The sequence below is a fragment of the Oncorhynchus mykiss genome, chromosome 12 (assembly GCF_057628025.1).
Source record: "Oncorhynchus mykiss isolate SJ-2025 chromosome 12, ASM5762802v1, whole genome shotgun sequence".
In the NCBI taxonomy this organism is placed as follows: domain Eukaryota; kingdom Metazoa; phylum Chordata; class Actinopteri; order Salmoniformes; family Salmonidae; genus Oncorhynchus; species Oncorhynchus mykiss.
Genome location: NC_143033.1, coordinates 26830188 through 26844884, shown reverse-complemented (window position 1 = coordinate 26844884; position 14697 = coordinate 26830188). Strand labels below are relative to the sequence as shown.

At 38.6% G+C, this 14697-nt stretch overlaps 1 protein-coding gene across 1 annotated transcript; it reads left to right on the top strand.

Moving 5' to 3' along the window:
- The first annotated feature begins 8032 nt into the window (after positions 1 to 8032).
- wnt11f2 (wnt 11, family member 2) lies at positions 8033 to 13059 on the top strand. The gene is made up of 5 exons (XM_021623196.3): positions 8033 to 8242; positions 8419 to 8654; positions 8773 to 9050; positions 9255 to 9547; positions 9693 to 13059. The coding sequence occupies exons 1-5, from the start codon at positions 8169 to 8171 to the stop codon at positions 9865 to 9867; spliced, it is 1056 nt and encodes a 351-aa protein (XP_021478871.2). The 5' UTR covers positions 8033 to 8168; the 3' UTR covers positions 9868 to 13059.
- The last annotated feature ends 1638 nt before the right edge of the window (positions 13060 to 14697 follow it).

Here is a 14697-nt window from a genome sequence, read left to right as displayed (position 1 = left end):
TGACATGCTTGAGAAACCAAGGTTGACAGGAGTCAGTCATGTCTCCACTGAAAGAACTGTCTGTTAGTTAGACAACATAGGTACATACTGTAAACGTTTTTTGAAAACAATATAGAAATACAATGTGTGGCAGTTGTCTGATGAAATTAACATTTATAGCTGAAACAAAAACATTTCTCTGTTAGAATGTGCACTGGTTAAAGCAAATGATTGATCTATAGGCAAATCCCTCTCCCTCTCTGTCTCCCTCTATCTCTCTCTCTCTCTCTCTCTCCCTCTCCCTCCTTCTCTCTCTCTCTCTCTCTCTCCCTCCCTCTCTCTCTCTCTCTCTGTCTCCCTCTATCTCTCTCTCTCTCTCTCTCTCCCTCTCTATCCCTCCTTCTCTCTATATTTCTCTCTCTCTCACCCTCTCTCTCTCTCTCTCCCTCTCTATCCCTCCTTCTCTCTATCTTTCTCTCTCTCTCTCACCCTCTCCCTCACTCTATCTCTCTCTCTCTCTCTCTCCCTCCCTCTCCCTCTCCCTCTCTCTCCCCCTCTCTCTCTCCCTCCTTCTCTCTCTCTCTCTCCCTCTCTATCCCTCCTTCTCTCTATATTTCTCTCTCTCTCACCCTCTCCCTCACTCTCTCCGTCTATCTCCCTCTCCCCCTCTCTCTCCCTCTCTCTCCCTCTCCCCCTCTCTCCCTCTTTCCCGTCCCTCTCTCCATCTTTCCCTCTCTCCCACTCACTCTCTCTCTCCCTCCTTGTCTCTCCCCCTCTCTCTCCCCCCTCTCTCTCTCCCTCTCTCTCCCCCCTCTCTCTCTCTCCCTCTCTCTCTTTCCCTCTCTCTCCCCCCCGCTCTCTCTCCCCCCCCCCCCCCCCTCTCTCTCTCTTGAATAATAAGGTCAGTATGAATGTTTCTTTTTTATTTGAAATTAAGTTGTTTGTCAAATATGGAATCACTTGGAATAATACTGTAGATTATATGTTTTATTTTTCAAAATTACTAATAGCATGACCTGAAATGCTATTCATCATTTTACTATGTTGACCGGTCATGATCACAATACTTTTCTGGATGGGGTTATATTTCTTTTCTTTATTTAGTTCTGCTTGGGTTTGTTTGAAATAACTAATTCACTTGTCATTCCCTTTGAGCTGAACCAGTCATGTCCTGTGTCTGGAAGGCCATTTGTGTTTCAGTTTTTCTCAGAAGAAATCTGTCTTTCCATATACATAGGCAGCTTGAAGCTTTTGTAAATATCACACACAGTCAAAATATTTTTCAGCATATAACTCCTTCTCATGTTCATGTTTATATGTGAGTGAACACATTAGTCTTTAAGGAATAATTTAAGGGCACGGAGTATCTGTCAACATGCAGTTTCTGGATGTTTATGAAACTGTTCTGCACTGTGCATGTACTGTTATTATTACACGGTTTGGTCGATCACCATGCAGTCAACCTTCTGGAAAATTGGTGACAAAAGCAGAATCTGGTCCAGTTGTTTTGAAAAGGTTTCAAAACAGTTACGGAAGGAACAATAGATGAAGAGTTTCATTCCAAAACACTATATATACATTTTCAGAAATGTTGGTAAATTAGTTTTTATTGTTTAGATAACTTATGAAAGAGATTGTTGTGTTTTCACCATCTAATCATGGCATGGGGTTGTTCGATGACAGACATGTATTTGTTTAAAATCTATCACTTGATGGTTTCATTTCAGAGAGACAAATAATCATGTTTTGTTGCAAAACGCAATATATCCACCTCACTCTCAGAGAAGTACAGTACTAGTCAGAAGTTTGGACACACCTACTCATTCAAGTGTTTTTCTTTATTTTTACTATTTTCTACATTGTAGAATAATAGTGAAGACATCAACACTATGAAATAACACATGGAATCACGTAATAAACAAAAAAGTGTTAAGCAAATCAAAATATATTTTAGATTTTAGATTCTTCTAAGTAGCCACCCTTCCACACATGCGGAGGTCATCCATTCATCTACTTTGCGTCTCACAAAGACGACGGTTGGAAACAAAAATCTCAAATTTGGACTCATCAGACCAAAGGACAGATTTCCACTGGTCTAATGTCCATTGCTCGTGTTTCTCGTCCCAAGCAAGTCTATTCTTCATGTTGGTGTCCCTTAGTAGTGGTTTCTTTGCAGCAATTCGACCATGAGAGACAGTTTCATCATAGCGCTTGATGGTTTTTGCGACTGCACTTGAAGAAACTTTCAAATTTATTGAAAATTTCCAGATTGACTGACCTTCATGTCTTAAAGTAATGATGGACAGTCATTTCTCTTTGCTTATTTGAGCTGTTCTTGCCATAATATGAACTTGGTCTTTTACCAAATAGGGCTATCTTCTGTATACCACCCCTACCTTGTCACAGCACAACTGATTGGCTCAAAGGCATTAAGAAGGAAAGAAATTCCACAAATTATCTTTTAACAAGGCACCTAACTTGTAATGCATTCCAGGTGACTACCTCATGAAGTTGGTTGAGAGAATGCCAAGAGTGTTTAAAGCTGTCATCAAGGCAAAGGGTGGCTACTTTGAAGAATCTCAAATATAAAATAGATTTTGATTTGTTTAACACTTTTTGGCTTACTTTGTGATTCCATATGTGTTATTTCATAGTTCTGATGTCTTCACTATTATTGTACAATGTAGAAAATAGTAAAATAAAGAAAAGCCTTGAATGAGTAGGTGTGTCCAAACTTTTGACTGGTACTGTATGTAGTACTGCTAGGTTTTACACAGTCAAATGTGACAAATAACTACATATATAATAAAGAACTGTACACATTATATATTTGTGACATCCATATTTAAATGTAAACATTTTTTTTTAAATGAACCAATACAGGAATAGAGAGCAATAGTAATGGCGTCTTTTTGTAGGCACTAACTCCGCGATGACTCATTGGACAAAGCCTATGGAGAAATGAATTGAGTTTTTGTAGGGTTTTTGGATAAACACTGAAAATAAGGTCTGTAGTAAACACAGGCTTATGATATCTTATATGTTTTGTTCTATGGGATCATCTTCATCAGCTAATGTCACTTTTCGTGAATTTTTAAGCATTTTTGTCATTTCAAAAAGCACGAAAGGCTTCATAATGCATAAAGGTCATGTGACTGACATTATCTCATAGAACAAAACGTATAAGATCTCCTAAGCCTGTGTTAACATCAGACCTTATTTTCAGTGTTCATTCCAAAACATTATTCTTTCCCCATTAATTTTCCCCGTAGGAATGGCTGACTGAACCAGATGTAACTCATTTCCAGTTTTTTGGACTACGCGCTGGCAAGCTTTATATGAGATCTGTATGTAAAATATGAATATTTGACATTTTAGTCATTAGCGGATGCAATTATCCTGAGCAATTCACAGATAGTGCATTCATCTTAAGATGGCTAGGCGAGACAACCACATATCACAGTCAAATGTACAAGATATGAACATTCCATTTTGGCTAAACAATGTATATATAGCATTTTGCACACAAAAAAAAACATTTTAATCTAAAATCTATTCATAAAAAACCTGAGAACAGGTATATTTTACACACACCTGAAGGTATCCATAAGCAATCACTTCTGATGAAAAAGTACAAATGTTAAAAATTGGTGGATATAGCGTTTTGGAAGCGAAACTCTTCATATATAAAACCATTTACCAAAGGAAGTTCCAACATATTACTTTACAGTTATTATGGTAATTCCACATTATCCAGTAGCCTAATTTCCTCAATAAGAGTTGTTATAAAACATTACAACTTGCAGTTTACAAACATGCCCAAAAAGGACAGTGAGCCATGGTTTTGTAGTATTACGTAGTAGTAGTACTTTGGTTCAATTCAGTACTTAGAATGGTTCATTCTCCAATTCATGCTTTGCGATTAAATTCAATGCCTTTGTCAAGTTGGGTCAAGATAGAATTGGCCCGAACTCTGGTAGCTATATGTCCCTTAATTCAAACGTTGTTTAGTTGAAGTGTACATTGTGGTTTGTGTTGGAATATGCATTATTTTGGATTGTTTGTAGGTAAATAGGGTATATTTGTTTCCCTGCTTTGTTGAATATAATGTACATTTGTATACTCTGTTGTGATTGTAAATATGTATAGAAAATATAATTCTGTTTTTGTAAATTGAATTGATTTATAATATTAAATTGTATTAAATTCACACTTGTTATATATATATATTTTTAAACAATGCATATGGCAGCCAAAAGTTCCATTAAAACCATAGTCTTCTACAGTACTGACATACTGAGGTATATATTGCCTCTTTTGAAAATAGAGCAAATATACTGTATGTAGCTTGCTGCAAGCTTCTGTTTGCAGGTTTGATGCAGGCTAAAATGCTATTTGCTTTCAACCCATGGGGGCCATGGACATACTAAGAGTGACAGTGTAAGCGTAACCACAATCAACCAGCTTTACCCACCATACAAGTATTCACCTTCATAAATGTAGTTATGAAAATAAGACAATATTATTGGCCTACCATTACATAGTATAATATCAATGTCCATCATTACAAGTCCTCTGGGTACACGTGTACCTAAAAAGGGGTTCTGACTAGGTAGAATACAGCTTCGACCTGAAGTTAGGAGATGGCAGGTGAGGATAATTAGATTAGGGATAGGAAAGGGGATACGGTTAGCTAAAATGCTAAACCCTAAAAAGGGCCCAGCTAGCAACAAGTTGTATGTAAAGGCCTGGTTACACCTTGCATTAACATGTGGTTTTTGTCACCTGTCAAGATGATCCAATCAGTATCTGATTGAGACAGTAGATGTGGATTCCATGGCATCATCCTGCTCCACCAGTACAAGAAAATCAAACCTATCTTGTCTTTCCACAGAGCTAGACTGGGCTGGGGCCTCCATTTACTTGTCTGTAGATCAAGGACAGTGAAGGAGCTGTTCACATGGTGAATTAAGCAGTAAAGGAAGAACAATGCGTAGAAGTACAGCATTTTAATGTTGGCCTAATGTTTGGAAATAAAAGGTATAGCGACAGCTATGGATCCACGTTGTGTTGATGTGCAGTGCCCCCTTTTGGTAAGAAATCATATTCAGAACATTTTAGCAACAGAAAGGACTCATAACTGAAGTTTAATCAATACATTTGTGGCGTAGGAGCATTTATTTGAGTACCATCTCTAGGCTATGAGAGAATATTTGATAAAAATGCAATAATGATTAATACTCACTATTAACTTTGGAGCTGTCATATGATATAGGGAGAACCAACATATAAGAAGACTACATTTTTTGGGTCAATTCAGGTAATTTTGAAAGAAATGTAATGAAATTAAAATCAATGCATGTTTTCTGTTATCAGTTGTAAAGATGCATAGCCTATAAGACCTATGCAATCCTATTTCATCACTCACAAGACGCAATACCCTTTCAGCTAAGACTTCAAACGTCTGCCTCTCCAACACCCAATACACACTATTTGTCATTTTGTGTGTGTATACTTCCATTCCTTTGGTGAAATGTTTAACTGTAGAACCCATGAATAAGCATTATCAGAGGAAGAAAAGGAGAAACAGGAAGGGCCAACCTTTGCATGCCAGCTCACACCCAAAAATTCACCTTTCATAAACATGAATGATTTCTCACTTCTCAAGCCTAACACCCAATCTAAAGCTGGATATCCAACAAAAGGAAGGATTTGCTTTGGGGTAGAATGGTTTTCACAGCAGAGAGAATGTTCCGGGGGGGTGGGGAGTGGCTGTGGCAAATAAACTCCACTTCATTTCAGAATTACATAGGCTAGGTGAGAGCAAGACAATATTAAACTAAAAGTAGCTCACAGGCCCCACTGGAGAGAAAATGCATTTCATTTTTGTCAAGCAATAATATAAGTTTTGACAGTGAATATTTTGTTTTCATAATGAGACACAGGACTTGAAGTTAACCAACCAAGTGTAATATGAGATGCAACAAGGGAAGAAGCAATCAGCCAAAGATTAGAATAATTGTAACCTCTAGGCAACTTCAAAAAGCATAAAGAAAAGCATTGAACTGATTCAACAAAAACAGAGGACATACTGACGCTACAATATAAGCGTGATGACATTCACGTTAGTCATTTAGACATTCTTATCCAGAGGGACTTATAGGGCACATTGACAGATGTTTCACCTGGTCTGCTCAGAGGATTTTATCCAACAACCTTCCGGTTACTGGGCCAATACTCTTAATCACTAGGCTACCTGCCGCCAGAAAACCCCCAGGACACACAGTGGCAGAAATCTGCTGCTGTTCAGGTGGCCTTGCTGGTGTAAGAAAATCAGTCATCTCACCACGGAAGTACAGGGCATTTATCTTGTTTTAGCTGTAACAGGAATTGTGGATCTGCCAGAAGGTTCTAAAAAAGGCTACTCATGGGGAAGAGATGGTGTGTACCAAGGCTAAACATGAACATATTACAATACATGCACAATACTGAATCGCCATCCTTTGCTGATTATTTGTGGGACCACATGTGTTGAATAGATTAATTAAAATGGAAAAGCAATAATAGTGAAATTAGCAGTGGCAAGTCCCCTTTCAAAAACACTTTTAACATTATCCCCTACCGTGTTCCCATTGACAGTAATCAAGACACTAATAAGGTGTTCTGGCAAAGTCTTACCATAAGACTACTTCTAAGAGAAAATCCAGCATCTCTCAGGGAGGGAATATAATAGGGGTTAGATAAACACAAGTTTAAATAATCCTCTCACTAAGAAACCCTCTTTCAACCACTAATCCTTTACTCATACCACATGCAGATAATTAACCATTTATACTGCCTTATTTGACCATGCCACTGAAATCCCTGTTTCTGGTTCCCTGTTTTCTTTGTTGATAAGGATTTGTTGGGTAGACTTTACTATAAGTCCAGAGGCTATAGTGTGATTCTATCAGGGGAGTAGTGTGTATATCACACACAAACACACACACATGAAAAACTGATAGCATCAAACTTTTAAGTGTAAGATGTTCTGTTTTGGAGGTTAGAATTCAGTAGCCTACCTTGCTAATGGGCCTTGTTAATTGGATTAGTTGAGCTAAAACACAACTGTTTTCGATACCATTATGCCTGCCTCTCTAATCTACTACTTTAATTTATTGATGAACATTTTGGTGGATACATGGGACATTCAAAAACTGGGCTCGTCCGGGATTTGAATCCAAGTCCTCTCGCAACCTAAGCGAGAATCACACACTTTACGAGCAGACCTAACCTTCATTTGTGAAGAAGTCAATCTTGAACGTTTGTTTAAAGTCCAATGTAAAACGTTGTAATGACACTTATACGCGCACGTAATACTGACATCGGTCAGGGATTCCCGCTATTTAGAGATGTCAAATTATCAAACGTTCTCATACGTATTGGACTGCACAAAATTAGGCCTCCACATATCCTTTGAACACAGAGAGCCGAGTTTAAATATTGTAAAATTGTGGAAGTTATTGTACTGGCAAAGATTGGAGATGTTATCAGTGTCGGATTGTCACACATTGATTTAGATTAGATTACAATGTTGCAGATTATTTTTCAAAGGAACTCTTCAAATGACTTCAGGGCTAGTTAATTTAAGTGTTGAATATCAATTCATGAATGTATCCCGCTTTAGCCTACATGTCTAACACTTTGGATGGCTCTCTTTTAATCAATCATGATTAATGGCACATTAATGGAAATCTTTTGAAACGCATAGGATGCATCGGATTTCTAATAGGCCTATGTAACAATCTCATCTCCATAATTCGAGTTGGATCCGTGTGCCTGTGTTCATTCCATGGTTCATTCACAAAATAAATCACCTGGGAGCATGAGCAGCGGTGTGCGGCGTTTTCCTTTTTATTTTCCATAAATTCACTTACAACTCCAGCACCTGCAAAAAGTACCTCGGTGTGCGTATGTTCTTCAGCCTTTGTCATTCACAAATCGCCAATTGAATGAGGCGTGGCTATCGTGGCGGCGACATAAGACTCCCTGGAGTTGAGATCACACCACCAGTGGCTTGCAGCATAGGCATACCGCCTGACCCCATTCCAGACCGCAGAGGCAAACTGAAAACAATCACTGGATACTCAAGGAATCGTTTGGAGCTATACTTTTATTTTAGGCAGAGGATTTACTATTTCTTTTTTACAATGAAATGCGGCATGGATTTATTTCTAGTGACATTTATTGTGAACGCGAACTGTTGTGCTGCTATATATTGGCTGTAAGTATTCCTTACTATTTTATTTGTATGTAGCTATGGGTCTATTCAGATGCCTATGCTACTTTGTTTACTGACATATTTTTGTTCTTTTAATAGGCCTATGCTATATGAAATAGCTGATTACCATATGAAATAGCTGATTGCCTCATTCAATGTTGTTATTTTTACCTTTGCAGTGGACTTACTGTAAAGGGGAGCTCTGTAGGCTGGAATCAAACTCATCATTGCAAACTACTAGATTGGTTGGCACCTGATCAATCGCAACTTTGCCGGAGAAACCTCGAGCTGATGCACAGTATTGTCCAAGCCGCCAAGTTGACCAAAAATACCTGTCAGAACACCTTCAATGACATGCGATGGAACTGTTCATCTGTTGAAAAAGCCCCTCGTTTTACACCAGATTTGGCAAAAGGTAGGCTAAAGACACTTTAAAAAGTATCTTAGAAATTGGAGTATATCATGTGGCCTGTAAACTTCTGTGATTGGTTGTGATTTGCATTGATTTATCTGTTGGCTGTGCTCTATTGCAGGCACCAGGGAGTCCGCATTTGTGTTTTCGCTAGCGGCTGCTTTAGTGAGTCACTCCATTGCCAGAGCCTGCTCGTCTGGAGAACTCCCCAGTTGCTCGTGCGCCCCAGCCCCTGCTGAACAGGCCGGGCCCGACTTCATATGGGGAGGATGCGGTGATAACCTGCGCTACGGTCTCCAAATGGGATCTGCCTTTTCTGATGCACCGATGAGAAACAGCAGAACTGGCTCTCAGGCGTTCAGACTCATGCACTTGCACAACAATGCAGTTGGAAGACAGGTAATGATCTAATCTCACATTGACATGAAATATACATATTGATGCATGGGTAATTACGCACGAGTTATTGTGTCATTGTTTTTAACAGTGGCATTGGCTTTTTGACAGTTTTTTTTTACATCATAAACAACACAACATTATTAACATCTGCAAAACGTGGCAACACATTTTTATATCCTAATATAATTTCTGCTATACTTTCAGGCACTTATTGATGCTCAAGAGACAAAATGCAAATGCCACGGGGTGTCCGGGTCCTGCTCTGTCAAAACATGTTGGAAGGGCCTCCATGATATTAACCACATTGCCATGGATCTCAAATCCAAGTACCTGTCTGCCACGAAGGTGATCCATCGTCATGTTGGGACAAGGAAGCAGTTGGTCCCCAGAGAGTTGAACGTTCGACCAGTGAGAGAGAGTGAGTTGGTCTACCTGGTCAGCTCTCCGGATTACTGCACACACAATGAGAAGCATGGCTCACTCGGCACACAGGACAGGTATGTTTGTGTTTCTCTCAATGTTTCAGTGGAAATTGTGATTTTTACTCTACCTTTGACACCTTGAAGGTCTAATGTTGATCCTCATTCATAAGAGTTTTATATTGTTGTTTATTGATTGGAACACATTTTTTTTTGTCTCCAGACAATGCAATAAGACATCCAATGACAGTGGGAGTTGCAATCTCATGTGCTGTGGTCGTGGCTACAATGCCTACACTGAGAGGATTGTGGAGAGATGCCAGTGCAAGTACCACTGGTGCTGCTATGTCACCTGCAAGAGGTGCGAAAGGACAGTGGAGAGATATATATGCAAATGAACTTTCCCAGAGACATGTGAGTGAACATGAAGCACTATTTTCACCACCATCATCTTGTCGAGTCGTGCAGACCCAGCAGTCACCTGACCTAACTCCTGTGTGCCTCTGTGCTACTACATAGCCTACAGGCTAAGTGCAATGAAAAACAAGAAGAGCAACTCACAGACACTACCAAAGATAAACAGATGATCTGGACTCCGTTAGCTGTTTTAAAGAGACTGGAGGGCACTACTGTGAAGAAGATTGTGTTACTTGAAGAGCAAATGTGATTGATTGGGAGCTGTAGGCTATTTGAGTTTGATTAGTAAAATGTTCCGCAATAGGACAAGTTGAATAGATGACAAAGTAAGTGAATCACAACAAAGACTTCCCAGAAGCTTCCCCAAATGCGAATTGGCCAGTCAGCTTTAAGATTTCCAACTGATAATGAAAAGCTTTTAACAATTTTACATCTTACACGTTAACGAAATTGCAAATAAGAGGCAGAATAGCTGATTGATCCTATGTCCATTTTAGTCACACAGGGTTAATGCCATACTACTCAGTTTAGGGATATTCTGATCATAGGCATGCAGCACATATTATCAACAGTTTGAGTTGTATTTTTAGTTGTTTATGATTATATTGGGCATGTTGATGTACAGTTGAAGTTGGACGTTTACATACACTTAGGTTGGAGTCATTAAAAAATCATTTTTCAACAACTCCACAGATTTCTTGTTAACAAACTATAGTTTTGGCAAGTTGGTTAGGACATCTACTTTGTGCATGACGCAAGTAATTTTTCCAACAATTCTTTACAGACAGATTATTTCACTTATAATTCACTGTATCACAATTCCAGTGGGTCAGAAATTTACATACACTAAGTTGACTGTGCCACAGCTTTAAACAACTTGGAAAATTCCAGAAAATGACGTCATGGCTTTAGAAGCTTCTGATAGCCTAATAGGCATAATTTGAGTCAATTGGAAGTGTACATGTGGATGTATTTCAAGGCCTACCTTCAAACTCAGTGCCTCTTTGCTTGACATCATAGGAAAATCAAAAGAAATCAGCCAAGACCTCAGAAAAAAAATTGTAGACCCCCACAAGTCTGGTTCATCCTTGTGAGAAATGTCCAAACGCCTGAAGGTACCACGTTCATCTGTACAAACAATAGTACACAGGTATAAACACCATGGGACCAAGCAGCCGTCATACCTCTCAGGAAGGAGACACGTTCTGTCTCCTAGAGATGAACGTACTTTGGTGCGAAAAGTGCAAATCAATTCCTGAACAACAGCAAAGGACCTTGTGAAGATGCTGGAGGAAACAGGTACAAAGTATCTATATCCACACTAAAACGAGTCCTATATCGACATAAACTGAAAGGCCGCTCAGCAAGGAAGAAGCCACTGCTCCAAAACCGCCATAAAAAAGCCAGACTACGGTTTGCAACTGCACATGGGGACAACGATCGTACTTTCTGGTGAAATGTCATCTGGTTGATGAAACAAAAATAGAACTGTTCGGCCATAATGACCGTTGTTTCTGTTTGGATGAAAAAGGGGGATGCTTGCAAACCGAAGAACACCATCCCAACCGTGAAGCACGGGTTGGCAGCATCATGTTGTTGGGGTGCTTTGCTGCAGGAGGGACTGGTGCACTTCACAAAATAGATGGCATCATGAGGAAGTAAAATTCTGTGGATATATTGAAGCACATCTAAAGACATCAGTCAGGAAGTTTTTTATGTTTGGTTGCAAATGGGTCTTCCAACTGGACAATGACCCCAAGAATACTTCCAAAGTTGTGGCAAAATGGCTCAAGGACAACAAAGTCAAGGTATTGGAGTGGCCATAACAAAGCCCTGACCTCAATCCCATACAAAATTTGTGGGCAGAACTGAAAAAGGTGTGCGAGCAAGGAGGCCTGCAAACCTGATTCAGTTACACCAGCTCTGTCAGGAGGAATGGGCCAAAATTCACCCAACTTATTGTGGGAAGCTTGTGGAAGGCTACCCAAAACATTTTACCCAAGTTAAACTATTTAAAGGCAATGCTACCAAATACTAATTGACTGTATATAAACTTCTGACCCACTGTAATGAAAGAAATAAAAACTGAAATAAATAATTCTCTCTACTATTATTCTGACATTTCACATTCTTAAAATTAAGTGGTGATCCTAAATGACGTAAGACAGGGAATTTTTACTAGGATTAAATATCAGGAATTGTGAAAAACTAAGTTGAAATGTATTTGGCTAAGGTGTATGTTCATCTCCGACTTGAACTATAGATAAGTGCAATTGTATATTTATTTTATTTAAAAAACGACACACAATGTGTCCTGTTAAGTTTTAACCATCTGTGTATCAAATGAGACTGCCTGTGGCAGGTGCTGCCAAACTTGTAGACCTCATTTTTCTTTGGGCAAAGCAATAGTAACTGTACTATTTATGCAGCAGAGGCTGTAGTAACTTGACACAATAACAAATCCACACTTTCATTAATTCCACTGAATTTAAAGCTCGCACTGTTTATACCATCCACAGTTAGCTAAAAGTTCAATCGTGGTACTTCAATTTCTGAAATATTTAAAGCAACTTAATGACGTTTCAGTCAATTCCACAGACACGTTTTCTAAATGTGCCTGAAGCATGGAGTTCCAGTGTTTGAGATAACTAAAGAGTTGACATCCAACTGTAAACGTCCCCCATGTTGATTCAGAACCTGGTGTGAATATGCTTGGAATGCACACAAGCCCTCCCAACTGTGTTCAGTCCAAAAGGGATTCAACTGGTAATCATTTTAAAGGGGTAATTTGCAGTTGCTAAGATCCATTTTTTAAACTTATGAATTGCTTAAGAATATAACTTAGAAATGCCTCATGAGCTTAGTTTAACTGTCGTACCACATCAGAACCCAAAATATAATCTTGTTTTACTCCAAAGTTTGTAAACAAAGTAAATGTAAACAAACACTATATTGTCTCAAAACATTGTTATTAAAACTATGATTTTGATCAGTCCTTGCATCCATAGATCTCTATAGGAGCTATGGAAGCATTTCTAAACTGCTGATTGCCTCTTTAAAAGGTCATGATCCACATACATATGGGCACATACCATTATATCCTCATCATTATTGGTGGTAAAGATTGATTAATATTATCAACAAGAAAACTGCATAAAAACTGTAAAACAAAATGATATGGAATTGGTCAGTGGTCACTAAATATAAAGGTTTCTGTCTGTGTTGGAGAATTTTGGATATGATGGATGGTGGCAACACATAGCTCCACTATACAACTATTTACATTAGGGCTGTTAGTCTTTCACATGTTTTAAAACCCTCCCGTGCAGCCATGGAAACTAATTACAAAAAAACAGGTGGTTCAGTTCTTGTTGCCTCCGAAATACACATGTTTCAGCCTGCCTTGTTGTGGAGCTAATTGCATAAAAACATTGTTATTTTTGAGTATTACATTTGTAGATGTCAAAAGCAAAACAGCATGCAATTTTTGGTTAAAATTCAATATCATTCTATAGACTGCAGTAGGGGAGCTATAGGGCAGACATACAGCCTAATTAGCTCAGCTTACTCTATGTGTGTGGGGGGGGGGGGGGGGGGGGGGGGGGGGGGGGGGGTGAGAAGGACATGTTGCACATTTTCTGCTATGGACTTCACTATTCCATGACACATTGACTGTTAAAAAAAACGTATTTCATCTCCATGGGACATCCAGAGGACCACTTTCCAAAAGCAAAACATAGGCCATGGAACCAGTAGATTAATTGCCCTCTTAGAGCTTTGTTTATAGTCTAATGTTTAAGGAAATGGTGCACTCGGAATCCCTTATTTCCTCCCAGAGGACAGAAATTGATATACAGAGACCATACCTTTTTTATCTTTGTTTGAAGAGTGCGGTAGATATAGTTACCACTAACACAATTTGAGATTTAAATTCAGTTTATCTCCTAACCCTACACTCTAGTCTAGCCCTACACTTTTCATTTGAATAACTCTTTTTGTAAGAAAGAGTTATTTGATGATTCTTTGGATTGCAAGATGTGTTCTACATAGAACCCTTATGAATCTGAATAAGCTTTTATTTGTAATTTTGGTAACACTTCATTTGGATAGTCCCAAGTAGATTGTGGTTTTTAGATGTCAAATATCTGTCAGCCATATATCCATTAACCTTAGCACTAACCCTAACCTTAACTCTTATCATAACCCTAAACTTAACACTAATCCCAATCTTAACCCTTACCCTAACCTTTCTTCTAAACCTAACCCTACCACTAACCGTAACCTTAGCATGCAGTTGCTTATCAACATATAGTTTGTCGATAGTATGGCCATCTGTAAATCAGCTATATGGGACTATCCAAATAAAGTGTGACCGTATTTTATTTGATTTTAAATAGTGCCTGAGCATTAGTGTTTACCTCAGTGTTTAAACTTTGACATCAGAAGTTTGAGTTTAAAACGACAGATGAGAGAATGTTTTAAACTGTACCTACTGTATATGGGAGTATTTTCAGTGATGTTATGGAGCAGAGAGTAGGAGAAGAGAAGGGAGTATGAGTGACCCAGCATTATATTGGAAGGTACACAGCAAATTGACCAGTTTTACCTAGTTTAGATTTTTTTGGGGGTAACATAATTCAGGAGTTAACTTTTTTTTCTATTATTTTCAATTGCTAGATGCGATTTTCAAGTATGCGGTACATTTTCACAACACTTAGTACAAAACTCATAACATGCATTTTACTATTAATTCATCCAACTGCTAATTGATAATAACTTAACTGTTTGGTAAACCTAGAGATTTTCAACTG